Here is a 27,111-nt window from a genome sequence, read left to right on the forward strand (position 1 = left end):
GAGGGTAGGAAGGAGGACCATCTCCGTCGGTTGGGACTGGGGACAGGCACGAGGCGAGAAACCGTGCCCAAGACGGGTAATTTTGAAGCTTCGTCTTAAGGATGATGAATAAAGGCTAGCAAGAAGAGCTAGCGTGTTCTAGGCCAGAGAAAGCCTGTACTCGGGAGGCAGGATGGCAGCTTCTGGAAGGAACATACGGCCCGAGCATAGCACGTGTGTGGGGAAGGAGGAGGGTGGGACCTGGGCAGGTGGCCATCCTGCTCGGGTCGGGCTTGTATTGACGTGTGTGCTGGGCCGTCCTGGGCAGACAGGGCTCTTATAAAGGAGTCTAACTGGGAAGCAATGTGGTCGGTCTGGTGACAAGGGGAGGATGGCTTTCCCGTAGAAAGGAGAGGCTACAAAGCAAGGGTGGGGCTATTGGGTAGGAGAGCGTAGCTCCAGTTCCAGAAGGGAGGCCTGAACTCTCGGGCTGGGCACCGAAGGTACTGGGAAAGAGGCCAACCCATCGTGATTCCGGAAATGACTAGAACTTGGTGGCTGAAGGCTAGTGGAGAGGGAGAGAGCATCCCCCAGCTGAGGACCCTGGGTTGTAGGCAAGCCCTGAGTTCTGCTTTGGAAACTATGAATTTGAGGTTAGCGTGTGGTCCAAAATGCCCGGTCACAACCTGGGAGACGCCAGGCTGCCTGGAAAAAGGCGTGAGACCTGGAAATGAAAACTCTGGCTTCCCGAGTGACTGATTTGGTCACTTCCTCCAAACGGTGTGACCTTGGGCAAGTCACAGCACCCCATCAAAGTGTGTCCTCACCTGTGACATGAAAGGCTTCTTAATGATCAAAACTCCCTTCCTATTTTAAAACGTCTTTGATTCCGACATTTCTCCCCAGCTTTTCACAGAGTTCCCCTCGAGGCTTATTCCAAAAACAACAACAACAACATTTCACCAGTTACCAGATCTCCTTTGCCAAAACAGTTAAGACACATTTTTGTCAGACTTAGTATCTTACATGTTATGCTGGTGTTAGTAATAGCAACTTATAATAATAATTAAATTTTCTCTTTCCAAATGGACTCCCTACTTTTTTTTCAGCTTTTCCAACTGACCCCGAGTCTCCTTGTCCTCATGCAAGGCAATGCCCTTTCCCGGGTGGGTGTCTGTATCTGGCAGAACAAGGGCCAAAACAGAAAGAGGAAGACAAAAGAGAAGCGTGGCTTTGTCCTCTGAGCACTTCTCGGCCCCATGGAGTAGATCTGGGACGAGGAGGGCATGCGCGGTTCTGTCTTACGGATTCTTTGAAGCCCAGATTCCCCTTGACATCAGCTCTCTGGCAAGCTGACGCCTGTTCTCTAAGCAAATGAGTTCTGCTCATTCTCAGCCTTCCTCAGTCAATAAACAGAGTTTTGTTTTGTTTTTTAAAGAAAAGGGACTTAAATATGATCCTTCTCTTAAGGATGGTCAATCCAGAATCTTTCAAACCCCAAGGGAACTAATTCTGGAACATCCTGGCTTGGATGCCTTCGTCTTGAGGCAGATGAATTTCAAAGCTGGGCATTATCTCCTGGTCACGACTCCCTGCTCTGGTCATCATAACTGTGTGAGGAAAGAGGCATTGGGTCCCTTTTCTTGGATTTGATGTCTGGATAATATGTCCTGTCCGTGACCGTCTATACTGGGCTCCATGTTCACAGAGAGGGCTGGACCAGAGAGGTGAGGAAGGAAAGGTCACCAAGCCTCTGCTTCTCTGAACTCGTTTTCTGAGGTGTTAGAACAAGAGAATAGTGAGTGGCTTGACTTCAGACTACTGCCTTTTCTGGGTTTATGGAGCAAAGCGCTGGGCCGAACTTGCCCCCAACAGCAAAGACCTGTGACTGAGACACAGCTGGGCAACAAGGCAATGTGAATCGGGTTAGGCACCTCCCCGGCCCGTGCAGTTCTCACCGCGCTCATCTCGAGATCATCTCAGCGCTCGAGACCAAAAGCATGTAAATTAATCCTTTGTCTTTCTTCTGCTGCTTTCTCCCTGCCATTTTGGGTAATATGTAGGTAGCAGGCAACCCAGTGCCAGACGGACTCATGATTTAGGACTTGCTTGATTGCTATGCGTTCCTGGGTGATGGAAGCATTTTACATTTTCTCTCCAGAACCTGATTTGTGCGGATTTCTAACTGATAATATTGCTACTGAACTCAAAAAATTACGGCTTGTCTCTGAGATAATTGTTAAAATGCCTCAACCTCAGATTCGTTTCTAGAATGGGTCCATGTAAATTCTTTGGATATTAGTGTTGCAAATCACAGTGTTGTCATTAGGGCTCCCAGGCAGCCCGCCATCAGAGGTGTAAATCCGCTCCGTTCCGCTGTGTCTGCTGTCGTGCGCCCTTCATCAGGAGTGAGGCTCGAGGGATGACACAGGCACACGGTTTCGCTCTGAGACGTTAGTGAGTTTACTGTACTTCACTGACGCAACAGCTAAGATGTGCCACGTGAGCGCTGTGGGGGGGAATATTGCCCTAACAGATGGCGAGATTAAGGGGAGGTTTTTATGGGGGGGCAGTGCTGGCTATTAAGCATGGAAGGAAATGTGAACCTAAGGAACTCCAGTAGTTGAAAGAGAACATTCTCCCTCTGTGTCGGGGGACAGTGGGGAGCAAGCAGGTTAGGTAAGTCTCCTTCATAGGCAGCCTTACTGTGTCCTCACGAAGCAGCGCCCACGGTAGGCTTGTCCTGGGAGGGCCCCGGGGAAGGCGGGGAAGGGCCAGTCTTCACTCAGACTTAACTGAAACATTTATCCCCAATGTCCTCACACCACCAGCTCCTGCTGTCCTAACCTTCTCAGAGCAGGCCTTTGGGCCGGAGAGACCAGTCGTATAAAACATACATTTTTAGCTTCACTCTCCTATAGCGGAAGAGAATAAAGGTTTGGGAGGGGGCATCGCCAACATTCTATGAGTAAATATGTAAGTTTGGCTCATCTTTGAGAAAGACCAGCTCAGTCTCAGGCTGAATCATGAGCGTACATAAGGGGTAAAGAGTGTACCGCCCCTGAAAACAGCCCTGCCTCTCCAGAGTGATCATTCCTTCTCTTCTCTGGTCTACTTGCTTCTCCTAAGCCCTACTCTAATTTACACAGCTTTTTCTCAAAAGCAGGAGATAATTTTAAAAAACATAATATTTGATGAGAGAGGCCATTGTATGGGAAAACACGGAAGACAACAGATAATCCTGTTGTTGAGTTTTAAAGCAAGTTTTCTAGAACAGCACATTGTCTCCGCTTGAATAAACTTGCAATATCAATAGTCTGTTGACTTGGTGTTGGTAACAGTCTGACTCAGGCGATTTTTCTCTCAGTGGAGGAGCCGCAGAAGATGTGTAAGCAGGGAAGTACTAGGATATTGGTGTTTCAGAAGATTAATCTGCTATCCGCGAATATGGGGGGGCAAGGAGACGCGCATTTACCGAGAGCGGCCGTGGGACTGGGAACGGAGGTATCTGTGAGATTGGGAAGGGAAAATGGAGAGTGGGAACCTCCGTCTACAAGGGGGAGAGAGGAAATTTCACGTCAGGATGAATCCAGCATTTCAACTGACGAGGGCTGAGGCTCTGACCCTCTGGGGCATTGATCAATAATCCCGCTGCTTAGGAAACTTAAAAAGAGATTTAAAAATATACCACAAAGGCTAAAAACAGCAAGTCTAGGCAAAAATGCAATCAAAATTAAAGACGAGCAAATAGATAAACATCAAATAAGGGCATCCCGTCAGTGGAAGGGCAGAAGGTCATGAAGAGCCTGAGGGAGGTTGTCTTTTTCCAGTGAGAGTCCTTTGTGCAGAGGGTCAGTCGGGAGCAAAAAGAATGTGCTGGGGTATGAATTTGAAGCTATGAGGCCGAGACCAGATGAGTGGAATGGAGAGCATGAAGCTGACGTTCTATTCAGGTTCCCCAGAGCCTATGGCATTGTAAATTCAAAAGGCTAATAAAAGAAAAGATACACAAGCTGGGCAGGGCTGGTTCACCACCAAGGCCAAGCAGCATTAACTCGAGCCACGGAGTCGCACAAAAGCAGACACTATGTCCCGAGGCAAATATTTGATGGGAAGGCCCCTTTTAGTACAGCGGGTCGGAGCATTCCTGAGGACAGCTGGACATGTGCTGGTGCGTTGTTTCTCTTCTCTTGACGAGGTCAAGGATTCACCTGCCGTTTCTGAAAGTCATCCTTGACCATTTATCTTCTCTCAGTCCCTTCTCCAGAGAGCCCTGGTAACGTTAAGGTCTCTCATCCATCTGGTTTTCCTTTCTCCCGACATGGGTGCTAATCTGTGGGAAGAGTTTTCGCGGATCCACGCTGAAATGAAAAACATAAACGACGTGGAGAATTTTTTCTCCAAGCTTTACTTATTCCTTTTAAACAGCAGCCTCTTACCCCGAAGTGAGGTCCTTTCTACCTCTGGTTCGCTTCAGTGACCTTTCTTTATGAAAGGATGGAGATAACAGGGATTACTTCTTTAGACAAAAATGCTCTGTCGGTGCCTGATTTTTTTCCCGGGTTGGTACAGTTCGCAAGTCTGGGAAGCGCTGGCTGCCTGACCTGTGAGGGGACTGGTTAGGCCGCACCTCTGAGGGCCCTTCCACGGTAGCACCCGTCCTGACCTGCCTCGTGCAAGCACCTCGGCCTGCCCGCGCCTTTCATGTCACCCCAGCCCCTGCTCTAAAGGGCCAAATTCAAGACTCCTGGGGCCCAACCGGGAAGCTGGGCCCCTAAGATGCCAGCCTAACCCCGTGTCATTCTGAGTGTACTTGTGTTCTTCCTTTACGAAGAACCAAGGGCTTCTAGGTTAGAGCCTGGGTGAGCTGCATCCCGTGGTCTGCCGCGGCGCGCTCAGCGTCCTGGGATATGAAATGCCTGCCGGGCAGGACGCGGAGTGGGGGGTGAAGCCAATGAAAGAGCAGAGGCAAAGGTTGGAGAAATGCTTTCTGCAGCAGAAAGGTGAGTGCCTGCTTAGATTGAATGGAGCTGGAAAACATAAACGAGCAAACGGGTCAGAAAGGGCAGGTGAGTGACGGCAGCAAGAATGAATCCGCAAGGTGCTTGCCGGTGGCTTCCTCTATAGAAAGCAGCAGGCTCTGTGATTTACAGAACGATCGCGGACCTGGGGTCCGGTGCACGGAAGCCCCACTAGGGCCCCGTCACTGGATGCCGGGAGAGCCCGATCCACAAGCCTGAGCACATCGTGTTTTCCTTTTTCCATCTGTAAAATGGGCGGGGGCTGGGGGAGAACGCAGGACTGAACTACCTTCTCCGTAGGAGCATTCGGAAGGACGTTCATTGCTTCAAAACACAGTCGCCTGTGAGCAATGTAGAGAGATGCCACATGTGTGTCCAGGTGGAGGTTGGGCCTGAAGCTGGTTTTCTCAGTAATCCTGCACACGCAAAGCTATGCGTTTTTTTTTTTCAGGAGCGGTAATTTCTTCTAAAGCAATGACGGCGGCAATCCATATTAGATTGCTTTCGGTGATGTCTTCATCGGCTAGGGGCATTTGTGCTGGTGGGGAGGGGAAGGACTCTGCTTTTTTTATTTCAGCTCTGCCTTTTGTGGGTCCAAACAATGATTACACTTAACGGCACTTTTCCTTTCTCTCGGCTTCTCCCTCCCTTGCTTGCCTGTCCTGAGTGCCCACGAGTGCCGCTGGCTAAGCAGCAAGGCAGACTGTCAGATCAGGTCGGTCAGACCCTGGATCTGACTGATGCTGTCCCCCGGGATTAATGGGATCGCCTCCTCACTGGCCCCCGAGCAGATACCGTCTCTCTCCTCCTCCTCCTTCCTTCCTTCCTGTCTCTACCATGGCACTACCCTTGCTGAATCTTCTCTGCCTTCATTACCTAGAATCTTCTCCTTCGGGACTAACCACAGTTTCCAAAACTACCTTTTTTACCCTCTAAAACCCTCTCCTTGTATTGCAAAGTATCATTTAAGTCCTTTTTTCTACCCCTTATTCCCTGTTGCCCCATATTTACACCTATCATTGGGATCCTCCCCACCTTTTATCCCCCTGCCCTGGGAACTTCTTTCGCTAAGAAGACCCTTTGTCCACCGTTCTGCATCTGGGCTTATTGTAAGGAGGACATGGTGCAAGTCTTCATCTCGCTTAGACCTCTTCTTAACGAAGCAGCCTCGGTATCAAGCTGAAATACAGGCTCACCTGTGTTGTGGTCCCAAGGCAGTGCCTCGTGTTCCATCTGGAATTTGTGATCTGTTTTTTTCTTTCTTCAAACCACACTGTCACTTTTGAAATTTTCTCTGGTGCCGCCACAAATAGAAAAGTCACTCAAAAATCAGTTCTCTACTAAAATGTTGTATCTATGATGCATATTTATGATTATAGGACAGCTTTTAAAAACACATCCTAACGTTTTAATTATATGTTCCTCCTCTATTTACATGCTAAAAAAGTAAGTGTATAATTGGAAAAGCAACTAATCATTAAATGCAGGAACTAGTACATTGCATTTCAGTAAACATAATAAATCATCATTCAAGAGCTCATCCATTCCTACAACGTCAGTCCAGACGAGATAGCATCTCACCACCCCTGCCAACATTTAAGTCCCTATTTACCATTATGAGGTATGTCAACACTGGGAAATAAGAAGGTCTTTAGGGGCGCCTGGGTGGCTCATGGGGCGCCTGGGTGGCTCAGTTGTTAAGCGTCTGCCTTCGGCTCAGGGTGTGATCCCACGTTCTGGGATCAAGCCCCACATCAGGCTCCTCCGCTATGAGCCTGCTTCTTCCTCTCCCACTCCCCCTGCTTGTGTTCCCTCTCTCGCTGGCTGTCTATCTCTGTCAAATAAATAAATAAAATCTTTAAAAAAAAAAAAGGTCTTTAAATGGCTTTATTTTATTAATTTGTTGAAGATGTCACAAGATACTACAAGAATATTTTTACATACCATATACAATGTATACATACTGTTTTGCAAAGTTTCACATATTCCTATGGCACTGCGTAAGTTAGTAAAACTTAAAAACTGATATAACAGCGAATTAAATCTACTTTGTAGAAAAGATGGTGAAGACTAAGGAATTTAATATCAGTAAACATGTTCCCTTTGAAACAGCAAATTAGATGTGCAGGGCATTTGGGTCACACTTCAGAGAAGAAGATGCTGAGGAGGAGGGCTCTTCTCTTTACTCTTGCTCTTGCTGGTGAGGTTTTTCTGTGTTAAACAGGCTTTCGATTACTTCAAAGCATGTTTGAAGTCCTCACTCTGCGTGGCTCACGCACAAAGACAAATATCCTTCCCAACGTCCGCAGCTAATATGCCGCCCCTGGTATTTATAAGTAGGGAGAACCTGCCGTTCGCTCTTTAACGCCGAGTCGGTGCCTCTTTTGTGCAGCTATGACAGCGAAGGGCGTCTGACAAACGTTACATTTCCAACGGGAGTGGTCACAAACCTGCATGGGGACATGGACAAGGCCATCACCGTGGACATCGAGTCATCCAGCCGTGAAGAGGATGTCAGCATCACTTCAAATCTGTCCTCCATCGACTCCTTCTACACCATGGTTCAAGGTAAACATGAAAGCATCACTTGAAATGGAGAACCTTAAATGCCACTAGCACCCCCATAAAATGTGGTGACCCCATTTTCTAAGATGAGCCAGAAAAGGGAAGGTGAAACCATAAACCCCTAGAGATGTTGGTGAAACAGCCCCGTGTCTATAGGTAGTGTTCATTCCGTGATAGCCACGTTATCTCGGATCACCTGACTCGTACTCCGGCTTCGGAAAGCACCTTCACTGCAGCTGTTCACGTGCGCCCTCAGACCCTTGCGGAGTCATCTGCTGCCGTTTCAGGGAGCGGGTCCTCTTCCTGGCCGTGGAAGTCCAGTCAGTTGAGACAGAGCCCATTCTGAGTGCGCACGAGATGCTGCATTTCAGTCCCCATATATGTGATCCCTGGAAACTTGATACCAAATTCTGCGGGCCCATCTATGTAATATCTGGACTTTTTTTTTTCCATTCAGTCCATAGGCGTATATATCCAGTATATTCATGATGGACCCTCCTGCCATGTTCCTTTTGGACATAATCTTGGAAAAGCCTGTTTACCATGACAGTTGCAATTGTGAGGTCATAGCTCTAAGAATAATTACCAAATCGGAGTTAAACTTCTTTGACTCATTGTTTTTACCAGTTCTCTCAAGCAAGCTCTGCAGTCGTCTAAAATGACTGTTGCTTGAATTCCTTTCTTCCCCAAATGGTCCAATATCATTCAAAACTTTTACATTGGGGCAGTAGCCTAAAATGCAGGAGGGGGTTTTGTACAACACAGAACGAAGATCACTGTTTTAAAAGTCAGTTTCAGGGCAATATCATCTTATCTTTTTGGTATACAACGTACGGATATGAAGTCTTTCCAAAAGATGTTGAATAGACGAGGGAGGGATGGGTGTGGGGGAGGGGCGTCTCCCAAGACCCTGGCAGTGACCGCAGTGACACACCAGCCTCCCGGGGGAAGGCGTGCGTGGCTCTTGGCAGAAGCTTCCCTGCACATCCGTGGAGACTGACCCCTCATTTATTCCACCAGGCAAATGAGAAAAAGAAATCTAAAGTAGCAAAAGATTATAAATTCCTCTGAAGCCTGCCTTTGCCAGTCAGCCCATTCTGTTAACAGCACAAAATGGCCAGAAATCAGAGTTGCTGTGATAGGTTCTAAAAGGACATCATTAAGTACTCTTCGTTTCCCGACACATGGAGTTCGGTCAGCATTTTAGAAATGTGTATCACTTCTAGCTGCACAACCTACCCATTGTTTAGTTCACGTTTGTAGCCCCTGTTTTCGGCTCCTTGTCTTTCAGATCAGTTAAGAAACAGCTACCAGATCGGTTACGATGGCTCCCTTAGAATCATCTATGCCAGCGGCCTGGATTCCCACTACCAGACCGAGCCGCACGTCCTGGCTGGCACGGCGAATCCGACAGTCGCCAAGAGAAATATGAGTCTTCCTGGGGAAAATGGTCAAAATTTGGTCGAGTGGAGGTTCCGAAAAGAGCAAGCCCAAGGAAAAGTCAACGTCTTCGGCCGGAAGCTTCGGGTAAGCACGCGTCAGGGAGCAGGTGCCGCTGCCCGGCCGTCCGTGCGGGCGGATGCCGCGTTCCCGAGGGGGGCCTAGCGCTCCTCCCCTCCTCGTCCTCGTCCGCCCAGAGCCACACTCGGGGCAGCGCTGTCCCTGCCAGCACGAGGTATAGCCAGCCGTCAAGCCATTTGATCGTTCGTAATAAAAGCCAACTGTCGGAGAAAAGCTTTTTCTCAATGTATCTGTGGTTAAAAATCAGTGCTTCCCAGAGACATCAGGAAATTGCGTGGAGCACAGTCCCAGAGGGCTTGGGCCTCGGTCCATTGTTGTTTTCCTAATATGATTTTGATCATCTTACGCTTTTCCTTTACCCACGCAGGAGTGATGGCTTCCTAACGTGGGGATGAGGGTAAGAGTGAGCTTAAACACTGAAAGTTTTCCAAGTCATGAAGAGATGGGCTGGCCATTGAAAGGCAGATTCTTTCTTTGCGTTCTCAATATTTTTATAGTTTGGACTCATGGAAGAATATCAGTGGCAGAACCTCACTGCTGCCTCCTCACTATTGATTTATATTGTCTTTATGAGAAATGCAATGATATTTCTGATGACGCTGGTGTAATTGATCTTTGCAGAATGTCCTCCGCATTACCTTGTTGGGTGTGGTTTTTTTTTCCCTCTTCTCAGATTGTAGGCCAAATATATTGAGAAAGCAAGCTGTGATTTATGGCAGCTATTTGGTAGAGACAACATAGATTAGGTACTAAAACACAAGTTACACGAAACCACCTTCGGACCACTATAAACTGAACCTGACTCATTCTTTCTACTAGCAAACAGATTTTAGTTCATCAGATAAATGGAGACAACTATTCCTAAAATGACCTCCCCTTGCCATTAAAAAAAAAAAAGGACTTGAAATCAAGGATAGAGAACAAAACACAGAGCATACCATTAATGTTCTTTTTCCTGCACTGAAAATGGTTAAATTATTATTATTATAAGAGGCCAACATGATTTACCTTGACAGTCCTTTAGGGTAAGAATCAGCTAATGCATATGGTCTCTGGCTGCTTCCAAGAACTAGAAATAAAGGAATAAAGGATCAGTGGATCAAATACAGCCGGTATCCAGCTTACAGGTTACATTCTGATTTCACTTCCATTTCAAGGCAGGTGTTTGGGACTCTAAATACCCATGACCTTCTGAAACCCGTGCTGTGTGCTCCCACCTCCCATGCCCCAGGCTGTGGGAGCCAGGATGCCCTAGCTCCGAGCCACCTGGCTCAGGAGTTGTGGCAGGCGGCAGCCAGGGGACGCGGGAGAGGGGCTTGTTCGGAGAGAGAAGTGAGGAGAAACAGCAAGAGAACGCTAGCAGGAAGAGCAGCAGTGGAGTTGAAGATAAAGTGACAGGAGAGGAAACCAGCTCTCCGCCTTTCCCTCGACTGTATCTAGACATCAGTGGCAGCTGCCCCCACCTACTGCTTCTTCCCAGGACCCCTGCTTCCCTGAGCCATTGCGGACCGGAAGCTAGCGCACAGGCTTTCTCTTGCCCAGCTCTCCCTATAAGCAGCATGGTGTACAAGGACACATGTGCGTGCACACACACGCACAGAGTCACACCCACCCTTAGACACAGGACTTCCTTCACCAAAAGGTACAAAGATGCTGCTCAATTTGTGCTCCTCGCTCCTCACAGCAGAGAAGACAGCAGTGCCTAGAATCCCAAAAACATGCATTCTAGAGCAGTCTCCGCTTTTTGCTAATAATAAACCTTATGGGAAAATCTTAACATCGCTGAAACCTCGTTTTCTTTACGTATCATGGTAATCCATATAGGATATAAATAATATAACATGATGTAGATAATATATACATTACAACATTATAATATAGACATTGTCTAGGTCATAGACACACAGTTCCTCGCATAGACAACGTAGAGAGAGGCATTGGATACAGATAATGGATAAATACAATTTACCTGCCCTGCCTCCATGTCACACAATTGTTACAGAATCAAATGAGACCATGTGAAAGTACCTTACAAAGACAAGGCATGATTACATGTTCCCTAATCCCAACCCGGAGGATCTCTACCACACGGGCATACGTTAGGCATTTATACCCACACCGCGGGTAGACAGGAAAGGGCCCTTTAGCGCCCTAGTTAGGAAAACAAGGGAAGAGTATGGGATGCGCTTTGCCCAGAAACCAAATGCATAATATGCTGCCTTTTCTTCTTCGAGACAGGCTGTGTCTAGCGTGTCCTCTGTTTCTTTGTAACATGGCTTTTCTAGGCATAAAAAGGAATCAGGAAGAGTAGAGGAAAAGAGGAAATCCTATCTTGCATCTCTGGTTCTCAGCCTGGTTCAAAACGAAGCAGAGACCTCACTTTGGGGGAAGAAAAGACGAGAGCACAGAGGCATGGGTGTTCGTTTCTTCTAAATAGCGGGACTGCAGTGCCGCGGCAAGTTGTTTCAGAGAATGCGCGGTTTAAAGTGGCCTGTTCAGCCCCACTGGGAGGAGATTTCCAGCCGATGTGTGTGATTGCTCTCGTAGAGACAATGCCAAGATCACAAGGGAGGGTTTCTTACTTTCAAGATAAGATTGGATGTGCCAGCTCTGACTGCTAATTTCATTCCTCTGTGGTTCTACGGGAGAAATTCTAGGGAGAGAGTGAGGATACGAAAACCTGGTTGCAGGACTGGACCGGAGTCTGCCAAAACAGGGAAGAGAAGTGAAGGGGGAAGGAGCGAAGGCCCGCGAGGCGCACGGGATCACCTTAGGGGGCTACTCCTCTGCATCCCACCCTTTCCTGAGACAGAGAACATTCCCTCTCACCTTTCGTTATTTCCTAGCAGAAACTTCTTTTCATTTTTAAGGTGTTTGCCTAAGTTCAGTGAGGTGCCAGACACAGAGCGGGCACTCAAATATTTATTCAGTGAATGAATGAGGAAAAGCCAGCCTTGTAATCGGGATTATCTCACCGCATCTCGATCCAAGCAAGAAGCTCTAGGAACAGCACACCCTTGCACATGTTTGCCTGCTATACGAACCTAACTCTAAACAGGTGGCGCGGCGGTAAAAGATAGAATGCCAGGTCCTGTAGTTTAAAAAGGTTTTTAAAGCAAAGAGTAGAAAAGGAAAATTAACAAGGAACTAGCAACATGGAAGGCATTTTCTCTGAAATGCTTTAATGGGAAAGGGAAATACAGCCAGAAATCACAAGCAAATAAAATTGCGAGAGATGTGGGAAAACATTGCAAAATAAAGATTAGACATTTCCAGAGCTCGCTTGTTTGTGGCTAAGTTAAAAAAAAAAAAGACAGAGAGAGAGAAAGACACAGGCATAAAAATTGCTTGTTTTTCTCTTATGTTTGGTAAATATTCCTCGTTTTTTGTCAGTGCTGGACTTTGGAACCAGCCTTTCATCAGTCACAAAAAAACTGCTATGGCATTCTAAGAAGAAAGATGTATCTTCTACACTTGCCCAGAATTCAGATGCTTAAAGAAAAAAAAACATTAGTGAATATCTTAAAAAAGAAAATCTCAAAATTTGAAAGCCAAAAGTGTGTTTAAAGGCACACATGAGTACGATGGCGTACTGGAATTTTATTCTGCGGGTCACGCTTGTGTGATGGGCTATTCTCCCTCAAAGGGAGCGGCGCAGCCTGGAGTGGGATGGTACAATGCCGTTAGCGCTGGCTGACATGTGGAGACACACAAAACAGTCTGCAGCCAACCCATGTTCCAGCAGGGACACAGGGGAGTCGTGACGTTGTCACTGAGCGTACTGGGTAACGAGCCAGCCTTTTCTCACTTCCCTCCGTAACATTCCGGATACGTGAATATAATCTGATGATGCTTTATGTCTTTAAACATAAAGACATTGTTTAACATCTTTACGCCTTAGTTTTTCAAGCATTCTAGAGGGAAGATGATCGCTACCCCCCATATCAAAGGGACGCTGTGATTTCTTCACAGTCATGCTGGACATGATCTTTGAAAATGGGGGTTTTCCATGCTTCCTTAAAAGAAATGCTATATATCACAAAGGACTTCATGGTGCTCTCTTCTCCGAATGTAACATTTGGATTCATTTTTATATAGCTGGAGGTACAGTAATGATCTGATCTAAGGTTTTTCATCTTAGATGAACTATTCAATTTAGATTGATATTTTTTATATTGAAACTATTTATTAAAAGGCCACTGGGACATGGAACAAGGCTGGTCCTTTATGATTGTCAAAAGGGGGAAAGGGTTGAAACGTTGCCATAATTTCATAAAGGTACAGTTAAGTAGGACTGTGTCCTAGAATGGAAATGTCCCTTGACGTCTGCATTTTGTTGATAATACCCAAAGGAGAAAGTTTGGGTGTGTATGGGAAGAAGAGAGGAAACAAAAGATCTGTTAGTATCTTTGGAAATTTTACATAATAACAATGACTGGTGTCTGGAAACAGTCAGAACGGTTGAAACCTTGGCTCGTGTTAGGAATGTGGGAGGAAACACAGCCACATGCTAATTCTTTCCTCCTTGCCCGGTCTGAGGACACAAGAAAGGCATTGCACCCAGCGTTTGTCTGGATAAAAAGAAAAATTGAACCTTGGACCCAAATGTTCAGTCTCCCAATGCTTCCAGATGTTTCCATACGGTGGCATACGGGTATGGTGGCGCACACAGTGGCTACAGGAATGACACCACGGGATTGTCGCCTGCATGCTTTGGTGTTGCGTAGCCGTATCCACGAACCACAGGAAGAGCGGGGTGGCAGGGGCAGGCAGTGGGAGGAAGGGGCCCCAGGCTGCTCTTTGCCCGGCTCCCTTTAATACCCACACGGTCGGAGCAGGCCCGTAGTCCAGATTGCTCATGCCCTAACCAGAGGCAGCACTGCAGAGAGCAGGGGTGGTTAAGGAAGGCAATAAAGAATTGAAATACAAATTAAAATGAACACAAAGTAAAATGCACACAGATGGGGCAGTCCTGTGGGCCACGCAGTCCCCGGAAGCTACACAGGCAGTCCTGTGGGCCACGCAGTCCACAGAAGCTACACAGGCAGTCCGACGCGCTGGGCGCAGGCCGGAGTAGCCTACGGAAGGAGAAAAGAGGGCAAACCTAAGCATTCAGAGGTTGTTGGGTTTGTTTTTTCTTATAAATCACAACCAGAGAAATACGTTCAAGAAGCATAGGAAACCATTTAAATCGTGCAAAACCTCATCCTAGCACATCAAAAATTTGGTGCAAAGATAAGCAGCAGAACTGGCTCTGCCAGTTGAGTATTGAGCTCATTCGATATCACATCAGATCTTCCTACAGGCTTTAAAGTAGATATCTGTAATATTAGCTAGCAGCTTCTTTTCAAGGGCCGCAAAGCATTCTGCAAACCGAACCTCGTGGAGTTTCACAAAATTCACATCAGGCAGGGACTAACTAGCAGGCATTTCCACAGGGGAGACCAGAAGCCCCGAAAGCCTTAAGCTGGCCAGGCGCAGAATTCAGTCAGGTCACTGACAGAGCCTACAGGCTCTCATGCGAGCACGTCACAGGTGGACAGTCATCATCAGAGGGGCCGGAGCCCAGTCACGCTGCCTCTAGACCCTATCAGGTATGGAAATGGGGCTCCTTGAGTCCCAGGCTCCTCTCCGCAGCGAACCCACACACACACACACACACACACACGGGCACACGCACGCATGCCTTACACACCAGATTCTGCGGCGGCACGGCGGGGGCCTTCCCCACTGCCATTGGACCTGCAAGGACAGAACCAGAACATTAAGATCTCCGGGTTGCCCTCCAGGGCTCTACCCTTTCTCATTTTCTGTGACTCGTCTGCCTGGGGCCTTTTTTGCCTCCAACATTACCTCACCTGGTTCACTCTATGGACTTCTTTTTGGTTTATACCTTTACCTTTCCACACCTTTCCATGGACATTACGATACTCCCCTTGGGTGGCTAATTAGAAAAGTTTAAGCCTGAAGAGTGTCTTTTCATGGGGCTTGGTTAACGTCAATGACAGAACGCGCAGATTAGTTTTATCCCAGAGTTTACAGAAATATACACGCGTGTTATGTGTGCACACACACGTATGTGTGGCTGTTGGTGCGGAAGTGGTGTGCGTGCTTCTGTGGGTATAACTGACCAGCTGCAGCTGTCCATTTTGAAAGTTCTAACTAAGACGTGGTCATGGAAAATTCAGATTTTCCCATTTAATGTTTAACAGTCCAATAGTTAGTGCAGATTTGTTGTCCGGGCTATCACCGTCTTGCTATAGAAAATCCACGCTTTGGGGGTCCTCGGTACGCGGCGGGCTGTTTCCAGAGTAGAGTGGAACCACGGCCCCGTTGCCATTGCGGTAACGAGTGCTGGTCTGTATGTGCCTTGGATGCCAGACAGTAAGAGCCAAATGTAGTCAGAGATTCTGGCCTTGGCACAGAGCCACACGGAGACCCGATTACAGCAACATGGTGCCAGATCTGTACACGAAGCATCATCGTCAGACCCTGTGGACGTGGGAGCGAAGCCTCAGGTCCCTGCCAGTTAACCAGATGTTATTAAAGGGAAAGGCATTCTAAAAACTTGTGACATTTCAGCATGGGCCCGAAAGCAATGATCATGTTTGTAACCTCCTGCTATTTAGACTCATTAATAATTTACAGTAATGTGGGTTCCAACTTCTACTTAACTATTCTTCAAAGGGCCGGAGTCACATTTACCGCTTTTATTTAATATAGCCATGATTAATCTACCAAGCAGTTATCTTCCAGTGTCTTACGGAGGGAGGGGCTTTGAGTAATTTACAGACATGGCATGTTGACCACCTTCATATATTCTAAACAAACTTTAAAGCAAATACATTTTGGTGTTTTTCTTATCAGTTGCTTAAGTTTACAACATTTAATTGGAAAGGTTTTGAACAAATGCCAGGCTGTCTTTCTGCTTAATGAAACCTTTTAAAGGAGCTGTTAATCTCCTGCCTTGCACTTGTAACCAAGAAGTTGCTAAATTAATTTACTGACAAAGAGAATCAATCATCATAAATGGTGTTTAAACAATAGCGGGGACCCTGAAGAGTACTGAGGGACTGGCGTTGGAATAGCATGAGTTATGTTATCATCCTGTTTGTGTTGTAACAGGTGAATGGCAGAAACCTCCTTTCCGTTGACTTTGATCGAACAACAAAGACAGAAAAGATCTACGATGACCACCGTAAATTTCTGCTGAGGATCGCCTACGACACGTCGGGGCACCCGACTCTCTGGCTGCCCAGCAGCAAGCTGATGGCGGTCAATGTCACCTATTCGTCCACCGGCCAAATTGCCAGCGTCCAACGGGGAACGACTAGCGAGAAAGTCGATTATGATGGCCAGGGGAGGATCGTGTCTCGGGTCTTTGCTGACGGTAAAACATGGAGCTACACGTACTTGGACAAGGTATGCCGGCGCGGTGCGAGTCAGAGGAGGGAAGGGATGATTAGGAGTTTTCAGCGATCACCCAGAGCACTGCAGGGGAGGGAGACGGGGGGGGGGGGCATGTGCAGGGGCTCCATTTATTACTCTAAGTATCAATACGTAATTCGCATTGGTGCAGCGGTGATGAATTTCTGCATTAGCCAAGTAGTTTCTCCTTAGTTAAGTTCTGCTACCTGAGACCCTTTTAAGTGATTTATGCCGCAAACAGACAAGCAATAACGCTGTCCACCTGCCAAGTTTCTACGTCGACAACATTCACAAATTAGACCTCGGGCATGTAAGTCATTTGTAAATAATCTCCGTGCCAGCTCTGTCATGTAAGAAAGAGCCTTACGTGAGCAGCGCTGAAGCCGTCAGTTTTGTGTCGTCGCTGGCAGAGCTTCGACACGGCCATGAGAAACATGTAGATCCTATGTATGCGTTATTAACCATGAGAGGCTATTTTCTAGAAAGCCACATTTCTCCTTTCTTGTGCGTAGAAAAGGTGTAAGCACCCTCGCTTAGGATTCCCCCATCTTTACGCTCCAGGCCCGATCCCAGAAAAGACCTGAAGTTACCCGTGTGCAAAATGCTCAGTTGCACTCTGAGAGTTTGGGACAGTGACTGTGGTCCAAAGGGATGAAAGCAACAGAAGAGGGACAGGGAACGGGCCACCTGCCTGCAATTCCCTTCTGCAAAAACTGAACCCACCAAAGAGCGTGTTCGTGGAACGTTCCACGTGCCCTTGAGAAAACATTAGCCCCAGGGAAGGGTTCCATTCTGAGCTCCAGTGCCTGTCCCACCTCAAAGCATGCCCGCACCAGGCTCGCAGCAGCCCAGGTCACACACGCAGGGGTTACCGCCTCCAGCCTTACGTGCATTAGCCAGACTAACCCGTCACCCGGAACGCCAGCCCGTGCCATTGTCGTGCTCACCTCACACCGTCTTGTTCTTCACCAGAGGTGGTCTGCACAACTCTTCAGTCTACACCTAAACCCACTGCCCGGGAGTCCTCCTGTCTACTTCTGGATGGCCTTGACACAGACTAGCCTTCTGGACAAGGAGTGTCAGGTTCAGGGCTCACCATGGATGCCTCCCAACTCGAATGCTCCCAGCCTACCCTGCTTGTCAGTCTCTTCTCTCACAAACCTGCTCATCTCTCCCTCGAAGAGACTCACCCTTGAGACAGGGGACCAGCCACTAGATGACAGTTTCCCTCCACACTAATCATCACACTCGAAAGTTACTCCACTGGCGATTTGTTGAGAGACCACAGAGTAAGCCCCCCCTGCCCACATACCCTCCTGGGAGTAAGTCCTCATGCCTGGAAAACACTTCATTCTCCAACCTAGCAAACCCCAAGACAGCTTCCCCCTGAAGAAACTGGGAGTGGGTCCCCACTTCATCCTGGAACGCTTTTCCCAGTGTAAACTAAGTACATTACAGAGATATGTAACAGAAATACCCAGACCCTAAAAACCGATAGTAGTGATCGTAACGTCATGGGAAAATGTTTAAAAGGAGACAGGGAGCATGGCATTGATAAGAGCCACCGACAGGAAAAGACACCAGCAGTAACTGAGGTCACTTTCATGTATCAGTAGGGATCAGAAAAGCCAGCAAGTATTTTCATCATCTCTCCCAAATCCCTAAAATCCACCCAAACCACTTCCATTTCCTTGCTAGGAAAGGCACGCTAAAACCAAAACTTACTCATAGCAGAAGCAGTACTATTTTACCAACTACCCTCAGATGTGATTTTCAATGACTACACAGCTAAGTACTAATTCCATGAATTCAGCAATAATCCAAGCCTTCCTTGGCACACTGCAAACTGTTAGGAACAATTCTCAAGACCTCTGCCACACAGCCAGCAAAGCCTGTCCCTAGATATGCCCACAGAGGAAACTCCACAGAACCTGCCTACAGGCTGCTTTCAAAGATGGCGGACGGTAAAGAGAAAGGGAATGAGCCTTGGACAAGGGCTTACGTGTTTCTCTGGCAAAAGCAAAGCGTAAGTCCCAGGAGGGCTCCTAACACGCGCGTCCTCCCACATCTGCCATCATTGCATTTGGTCTAACAGGGTTTGGGAGAAGCTTCCGCAAAGGAGGGAATCGCCCATTTTCTGTATGACCGTTGAGCCGTATCATTCACTACTGAGCCTCAGGGTTGAGCTCCTGCTGGCCTAATAAATGATTGTCTTGTGTCTTTTTGCAAGTACTTGCAAAATAGGCAGAGCTCATTTTAATTTATATATTTATTCACTGTGTTATTTAGCACCAAAGTAGAATGTAGCCCAGAAACCATTCTTACAGCAGCTGAGACACAAATCAGATTTGGTACTCACTAAAGCAAATTTCAGAATGTAGATTTTATTGTCATTCCAGGTGACAGGTAAGAATTTGCAAACAAACAAACACAAACCGTACCTGCATCCCTATTTCAATTAAGGGCCTTTACGGCTCTCATTCACCGTGTGATTTAGCAATGTTTGTTGACGTTGATCCATTTTTGACTAATTTTATGTCTCTTCTTCATAAAGTAATATTTTGAATGCTTTGCTCCTCCCCCACATGCACTGGAAATTACGACATGATTTGAGTGGCTCTTCAATCAAATGAGGGGGAAAAGCCACCGTCCTAAAGAATTGCTAATTATGGATAGGATTGCTTTTCCCATATGCTGTTTTCTCCTTGAAATATTGTCTTTAAAGCAGCTTTGCTCGTGCCTGTATTATGACTTACCCAAATCCATCGACAATCTGCTGCTTGGCTGTGAGTCGCCTAGAAAAAGAATGGTACAATCGTGACAAGTGGCGCATTATGAATCTTGAGCCACTAATTGCAGAACCCCTCACAATTAAGCATCCAAGCAAATTAGGCAGGGAATCGTTAACAACATGTAAGGTCAAGGATAACTCAATTACAATGAAAATCATTTTCTCAAGCAAAATGTTTCTGTGTATTTGTGGTCACTGGATCCGCTTTTGCTTCCCCCCGCCCCGCCCCGTTCACAAATACTGAACCACAGTCTGCTCTGTCTTTGCAGTCCATGGTCCTCCTGCTTCACAGCCAGAGGCAGTACATCTTCGAATATGACATGTGGGACCGGCTGTCTGCCATCACCATGCCCAGCGTGGCTCGCCACACCATGCAGACCATCTACTACCGCAACATTTACAACCCCCCCGAGAGCAACGCCTCTGTCATCACGGACTACAACGAGGAGGGGCTGCTCCTGCAGACGGCCTTCCTGGGGACAAGCCGGAGGGTCTTGTTCAAGTACAGAAGGCAGACGAGGCTCTCAGAAATTTTGTATGATAGCACGAGAGTCAGTTTTACCTACGACGAGACAGCAGGAGTCCTCAAAACGGTAAACCTCCAGAGCGATGGTTTTATTTGCACCATTAGGTACAGGCAGATTGGCCCCCTGATTGACAGACAGATTTTCCGCTTTAGTGAGGATGGGATGGTAAATGCGAGATTTGACTACAGCTACGACAACAGCTTTCGAGTGACCAGCATGCAGGGTGTCATCAATGAAACGCCACTGCCCATTGATCTCTATCAGTTTGATGACATTTCTGGCAAAGTGGAGCAGTTTGGAAAATTTGGAGTTATATATTATGATATTAACCAGATCATTTCCACGGCTGTAATGACTTATACAAAGCACTTCGATGCCCATGGCCGCATCAAGGAAATTCAGTACGAGATCTTCAGGTCACTCATGTACTGGATTACAATTCAGTATGATAACATGGGTCGGGTAACCAAAAGAGAAATTAAAATAGGGCCCTTCGCCAACACTACCAAATACGCTTACGAGTATGATGTCGACGGGCAGCTCCAAACAGTGTATCTAAATGAAAAGATCATGTGGCGTTACAACTATGACCTGAATGGAAACCTCCACTTACTGAACCCGAGTAACAGTGCCCGTCTGACCCCTCTTCGCTATGACCTGCGAGACAGAATCACCCGCCTCGGGGATGTGCAGTATCGGTTGGATGAAGATGGGTTCCTGCGTCAGAGAGGCACAGAGATCTTCGAGTACAGCTCCAAGGGGCTTCTGACTCGAGTTTATAGTAAAGGCAGCGGCTGGACAGTGATCTATCGTTACGATGGCCTGGGAAGGCGCGTATCCAGCAAAACCAGTCTGGGACAGCACCTGCAGTTTTTTTATGCCGACTTAACTTACCCCACGAGGATTACTCATGTCTACAACCATTCAAGTTCAGAAATCACTTCTCTCTATTACGATCTCCAAGGACATCTCTTTGCCATGGAAATCAGCAGTGGGGATGAATTCTACATTGCGTCCGATAACACAGGGACGCCACTGGCTGTTTTCAGTAGCAACGGGCTTATGCTAAAACAGATTCAGTATACTGCATATGGAGAAATCTATTTTGACTCCAATATTGACTTTCAACTGGTAATTGGATTTCATGGTGGCTTATATGACCCACTCACGAAACTGATCCACTTTGGAGAAAGAGATTATGATATTTTAGCAGGACGATGGACAACACCTGACATAGAAATCTGGAAAAGAATTGGGAAGGACCCAGCTCCTTTTAACCTCTATATGTTTAGGAATAACAACCCCGCAAGCAAAATCCATGATGTGAAAGATTACATCACAGGTAAGCATTTTTTTCCTTTCCAAGTGCTGAATTACTTTGCTCCTTATATGAATACACACAGGAACTGAAGTTGCTTTCTTTAGCCTTACACTTTACTCCTGCAGAATCAAATGCCTAACCTTTTACATGTGTTTATTTCTCTATGGAATCAAGAGAAACCAGAAAGGGAAACAGAGACATAGTTTGTACTTCCTGTTCTGTCTGCCCAAGGCCACAAATTTCTGAAATGACATGGAATCCAGTCACTTAGGGAAGGGAGGTGACATGGGGATGTGGAAAACAGGATGAACATGGGAGTCCCCAAGGTGAAGTTCCAGTCCCAGTCCCTCTCCTGTAAGTCATGTGGCTTTACAGACAAGTCACAGTTGTTGGTTTTTTAATCTGTTCCCTTAACAATGAAATGGGGGGGGGGGAATAATGCCTCCCTTGATGGTATAAAATATGTACAATTCTGCTTGAATTATTAACTACCTTACAAATTTGTAATGTGGGTTTTTCTTTCATACATGCATGAAGTTCTAATGGAGGAATCGTGAAACACAGCAAAGTGCGATTCACCATCTCATTCCTGGGATGTTTAACTCTCCACCACCATCACCTCAGGGCAATAAAGCAACAGTTTCTCCCATCACTTGCTTAGCCAGTGGATCCTGCTTCTGTCTTCGTGCTATTTGGGGCAGTTCGTGCACGACAGTACTACTAATAGACACACTAATTTTTCTGCCAATAGGGGGTAATAAGATCTTTCCAAGTTTCAGGCATGATCTAATTGAAACATCTTGTCCCACTTCTGCCACCACAATACCACCAGGATGAGAGAAACAAGGTCTTTGGAAACACGGCTTTAGTTCCCTTTAGTTCCTGACTTCTCCACTCATCTCCCACTGCACGGGTTCTGAATACTTCTGCTCCCGCCTTCCTTTCCTGAATTACACCACCATAATGAACCTCTCTACCACATGTATGCTTCCTGGAAAGAAGGTTCTTTCCTGTTTTCTTTTTTGTTTTTGTTTTGTTTTTGGTTTGGTTTGGGGTTTTCTCTTTTGTTTTGGCTTGTGTTAGATGCTCCTTCAGGCTGTCTCTTTCCGTGCTCAATATTTGAGGCACACTGAGATGCCTGTTTTCTCAGCTCTTGGTACAGCTCTCAAAACGCTGCCCCCTGTTCATCTGACATCTGCTTCCTGCTTTCCCAGACTGCCAAAACCTTGTCATAGCTCTCCTCCATGTGAACCAGCTGAAACTCGCTTCGTTCACAATCCTGGTTCAGCAACACCCTCATGGTGTCCTCCTTCAGCTTGCTCGATACACATTGGCATCTGAGTCCCATTATTTTGGCAATGCTTTTCAATACATAAAACCCTGTGATTTTTTCTTTTCTTTTTTTTTTTTTTTTTCACTGTTACACAGACATTGTTCACAGTAGGAGAACTTTTGCCCCGACACTACCATTCAGGAGAATTTTCTCCAAAACATAAGATACCCTGTAATCTTATATACACTCACATACACGTGCGCACCCCAAAAAAGTATCACCCTCTATTCTACGTGATGAACTTGGAATTTTTCTCTACCACCACCACCACCACCACCCCTCCTTTTATAAGAGGGAGAATACCACTAGTTCTATGGCCATATGTTGCTTGGACAAAGGACCTGCCAGCCTGGTGATGAGGTGAGAGTTTGTGCCCTAGAGGAGGAAATAGGAAGCAAGTGGCTCTCCATCATTCTGACAAGCAGTTTACCACTGGTCATTTAAGAGGTGTTGACAGGGGCTGCCTGAAAGGCGGGAAACCCCACAGCTCCTGAATCCATCCTCTCCTAGCAACGTGGACTGCAGGGAATGCCATAGCAGCAGTTTCTGAAAAACATCAAAAGAGAGATGGAACAGCATAAAATATATTAGGTGAAATGCAATTTCAAATTTTCCAGCAATGTGCTTAATACATAAAATAATCTACACCCAACTGTACTCATAAAACTGCAAGCCTGCTGAGTAGTTCTGTAACATTATAACCTCCAGAATAGAATAAAAGCCTTATTCTGAGCTTAATGGCTTTTGGAGTCACATGGCAATATTTTAAAATACCATTTTAAAGGTTTCCAGGTTCTGTCCCCAAAAAGTTCATCTCCACCTGTGCACAGTGAGCCTTTGAAGTCATAGCTGATGGAAATCAGAACTTCTGTGCCCTTGGCCAGTTCTGCCAGGTTTCAGCATTCATCTCTGATTAAGAATCAACTGTTGATTTTAATTCTCTCAATTTAGGGTTTTTATTAATAGAAAATGGGTTGTGGAAGCTGCATATCCTTGGGCGATCGCTTTTGAAAGCTAATAACACACAACTTCTATTTAAGACCAGTCTTGACTAACTACCAGTTCCCTTTGTTTTTCCTCGACTGCAGCTCTTCCGGCTCTTCCGTGCTGCTGTTGCATTGTTATTACCCGCTTTTTATCACTCATGACTAGCTCAGGATGCAGCTTCGCCCGCGGGACAGTTTATCCAGCCTCAGTGAGACGCTATCTGACTGTGTTTTCTGTAGCCCTTGCCGAAGCTCTGTTATTGACACTAGTAGCTTCCAGTCTGAAAATAGAGAGTGGGGTCAGAATTGGAGAATAAAGGCAATCATGTGCTCCTCTTCAGGTTATTATTTGTGAAGGTGGGGTGTTTTAAAGGTAAGAATTTAAATTTATGAAAGCACAAAGTAACTCTGACACCTTTCATTTTGAACATTCTTCCCCTAGATGTTAACAGCTGGCTGGTGACATTTGGCTTCCATCTGCACAATGCTATTCCTGGATTCCCTGTTCCCAAATTTGATTTAACCGAGCCTTCTTACGAACTTGTGAAGAGTCAGCAGTGGGATGATATACCGGTAAGAAACCAAAAGCAAAACTGTGAAAAGGTGATTGATGGGTTATCTGTGTCATATTTACCCATTTCATCAAGCTGTCCTTGTGAAAGCTGGACCAAGGACCAGTTTTTAATTATTTTGACTCTTCTAGGGTAGAAAAGCATCACATTTCTGTTCAGCAAACCAGGGGCCTGTTAAACAGGCTTAAATCGGTTTTTAGTGGTGCTAATAAAAACATAAAAAGACATTATCAGAAGGTAATAAAATGAGCGAGCTCATTTTTGAGCGCCAGGTTTCTACAGAGAACCCCCGTGAAAGCATATTTATAGCACTTGGGACCTTAAGGCAAAGATACAATAAACGGGAGGGCAGGGGATTCGTATTACAAATTAGCAGCCCACAAACAGCGCCGCAAAGTTCAACTTCTTTAAAATCTGAACAGTGTTTCATGGGGACAGATTGAAAATAAAAATAAAATGTCCCCTGATAAAGCTCCATCTGCAACGAGGTGTTTATAGAATTTTCCTGAAAATAACATTTCAGGAGGCCTGTAATTGTTCTGAGAACTAAAAGAAAAGAAAAAGAATGGAAAATTGCAAAGTCAAAGCTGCCATTTCAGAAAATGGGCCTTTTAATTCCCGCCATTCAGAGATCAGAAAGGAAGGTACAACAAAACACCAGAATTTCTAGCTTAAAGCCAGAATAATTAAAGATCAAGAAATTGGGTTACCCCATAATGATAAGGAGAAGAGAGTGCAGAGTTTCTTAGAAAGATTAATTTCCCCCCTTGAGCAATTTCCTATAATTTCAGTGAATACAAAGAGAAAAGGCAGTCACGGCTGAAACACACACACACACACACACACACACACACACACACACACAGTATTTTCAGTGCCAGTACCTGTTTTCTGGTATATGTTTCATACTTCATATAAACCAATTCCTTCTTCAGGATGTCACCTTTACCTTTAAGAAGCAAAACCCATCAAGTTTCCAAGGTCTGGGAGCCATTTTCACATTTCGAATTGCAAATACATCTACACTGAAGTGTCAGAAGACACACTGAAGTTTCCCAGTGCATTTGAACAGGCACGTCCTAATTGTGTCTGACTTTCCAACATGTCTGCGAACACTTAAGTCTTACTGTACAAATGGACTTGCCAACTTTTTTCCTAGGCAGCCTCCTAAATATGGTTCAAGTTCTCTGTCAAGAAAAGCGCACGGTAAGGACAGCTTAGGGAATCGCCAGCAAAGACATTGGAGGCTGCCCCAAGCACAGAAAAACAAATGTTTCTTTCATTGCTGCAGATGAAACAGATGTTTTCTTGGGAAACACTGGCCAAACATCTGGCAGTAGAAGAAATGGCTGAGTTCAGATGCCCTCAATTTAAAACATTTGCCAGCGGAGATGGTCCACCGTCCCTAAGTCTCCAAAAGTAAATGTTTTCCCAAGTAATAAATACTCACCTCTGGCCGTCCCACTGTGCACTCAGCCCTGGACATTTCACTAATGCAGGTAACACTGGCGAAATTCAGGTGAAGACTGTGTTCGCCAGGACAGAGTTTCCCTAAATTAGAGCACAGGGATTTCAAAGCATATAATGTAGGACGCGGTGGTTCGGCCTGAGTACCCCAGCCTTTCAAACCCTCGTCTATGTTGGCTGCTTCCTCCCCGGGCTCCCTTGGAGAAAGCCACAGTGACCCTCAGAAACGGGGTTCCCCAAATGGGATGGGCGTGGGAAAGGGGCATCAAGAAACTGAAAAAGCTAAAGCCATATTTGCCCACATTAAAAACGAAAAAGCTTTGAACTAATACATGATGGAGTCACCTCTTTTTACGTTTCAAAACTCATTTGGATCAGCTTGAGAGGAGAGGACCTTCGAGTGCCTTCCTCTACCGAGCGTTTGTTTTTTTTTTTTAAGGCTTTTCATCTCTAAAGGTTTTAATAAACGCCTGGGAGCTCTCCACAGAAGTGTCCCCCCCCCACCCCCCTCTTTTTTTGGTGGTTGTCAGGACCGGGCGTGCTGCCAGGAAGCCTGGCTCCCCGGCAACCAAGAGCTACAGATGTTGTCTAAACCGCCCCCCCCCCTTCTGTTTCGCTTCTCAGCCCATTTTCGGAGTTCAGCAACAAGTGGCGAGGCAGGCCAAGGCCTTCCTGTCCCTGGGGAAGATGGCAGAGGTGCAGGTGAGCAGGCGCAAGGGCGGCGGCGCGCCCTCGTGGCTGTGGTTCGCCACGGTCAAGTCGCTGATCGGCAAGGGCGTCATGCTGGCCGTGAGCCAGGGCCGCGTGCAGACCAACGTGCTCAACATCGCCAACGAGGACTGCATCAAGGTGGCGGCCGTGCTCAACAACGCCTTCTACCTGGAGAACCTGCACTTCACCATCGAGGGCAAGGACACGCACTACTTCATCAAGACCACCACGCCCGAGAGCGACCTGGGCACGCTGCGGCTGACGAGCGGCCGCAAGGCCCTGGAGAACGGCATCAACGTGACCGTGTCGCAGTCCACCACCGTGGTCAACGGCAGGACTCGCAGGTTCGCCGACGTGGAGATGCAGTTCGGCGCGCTGGCGCTGCACGTGCGCTACGGCATGACGCTGGACGAGGAGAAGGCGCGCATCCTGGAGCAGGCGCGGCAGCGCGCGCTCGCCCGGGCCTGGGCGCGCGAGCAGCAGCGCGTGCGCGACGGCGAGGAGGGCGCGCGCCTCTGGACGGAGGGCGAGAAGCGGCAGCTGCTGAGCGCCGGCAAGGTGCAGGGCTACGACGGGTACTACGTACTCTCGGTGGAGCAGTACCCCGAGCTGGCCGACAGCGCCAACAACATCCAGTTCCTCCGACAAAGCGAGATCGGCAAGAGGTAACCCCCGGGCCGGCTGCCGCGGGCGGATTGTCGGCGGCCGCCCCGCGCTGGGAGGCGGACCCAGCCGGGGGCAGGCGCTGCGCTCGAGCCTCAACCACACACCGTTGCTCGGATTTCTCTGTAGCACAATCCGAATCGGACTCTCCGACACAGAAGAGCCTTCCGGGAGAATGAGACTGCTGTTAAAAAAGAAAAGAAAAAAATCCACAAAAAAAAAAAAA

At 47.0% G+C, this 27,111-nt stretch overlaps 1 protein-coding gene across 1 annotated transcript in view; it reads left to right on the forward strand.

Moving 5' to 3' along the window:
- TENM3 (teneurin transmembrane protein 3) overlaps nt 1-27,111 on the forward strand; it is a 586,425-nt gene extending 559,314 nt beyond the window's left edge. The window contains exons 23-28 of the mRNA XM_040643363.1: nt 7,393-7,568; nt 8,857-9,092; nt 16,212-16,508; nt 19,575-21,174; nt 23,915-24,045; nt 26,136-27,111. Of these exons, the coding sequence (XP_040499297.1) occupies nt 7,393-7,568; nt 8,857-9,092; nt 16,212-16,508; nt 19,575-21,174; nt 23,915-24,045; nt 26,136-26,891 (3,196 nt within the window). The 3' untranslated portion in view covers nt 26,892-27,111. The remainder of the gene's footprint in view (nt 1-7,392; nt 7,569-8,856; nt 9,093-16,211; nt 16,509-19,574; nt 21,175-23,914; nt 24,046-26,135) is intronic.

Source organism: Ursus maritimus, unplaced genomic scaffold, assembly GCF_017311325.1.
Source record: "Ursus maritimus isolate PB19 unplaced genomic scaffold, ASM1731132v1 scaffold_28, whole genome shotgun sequence".
NCBI lineage: Eukaryota > Metazoa > Chordata > Mammalia > Carnivora > Ursidae > Ursus > Ursus maritimus.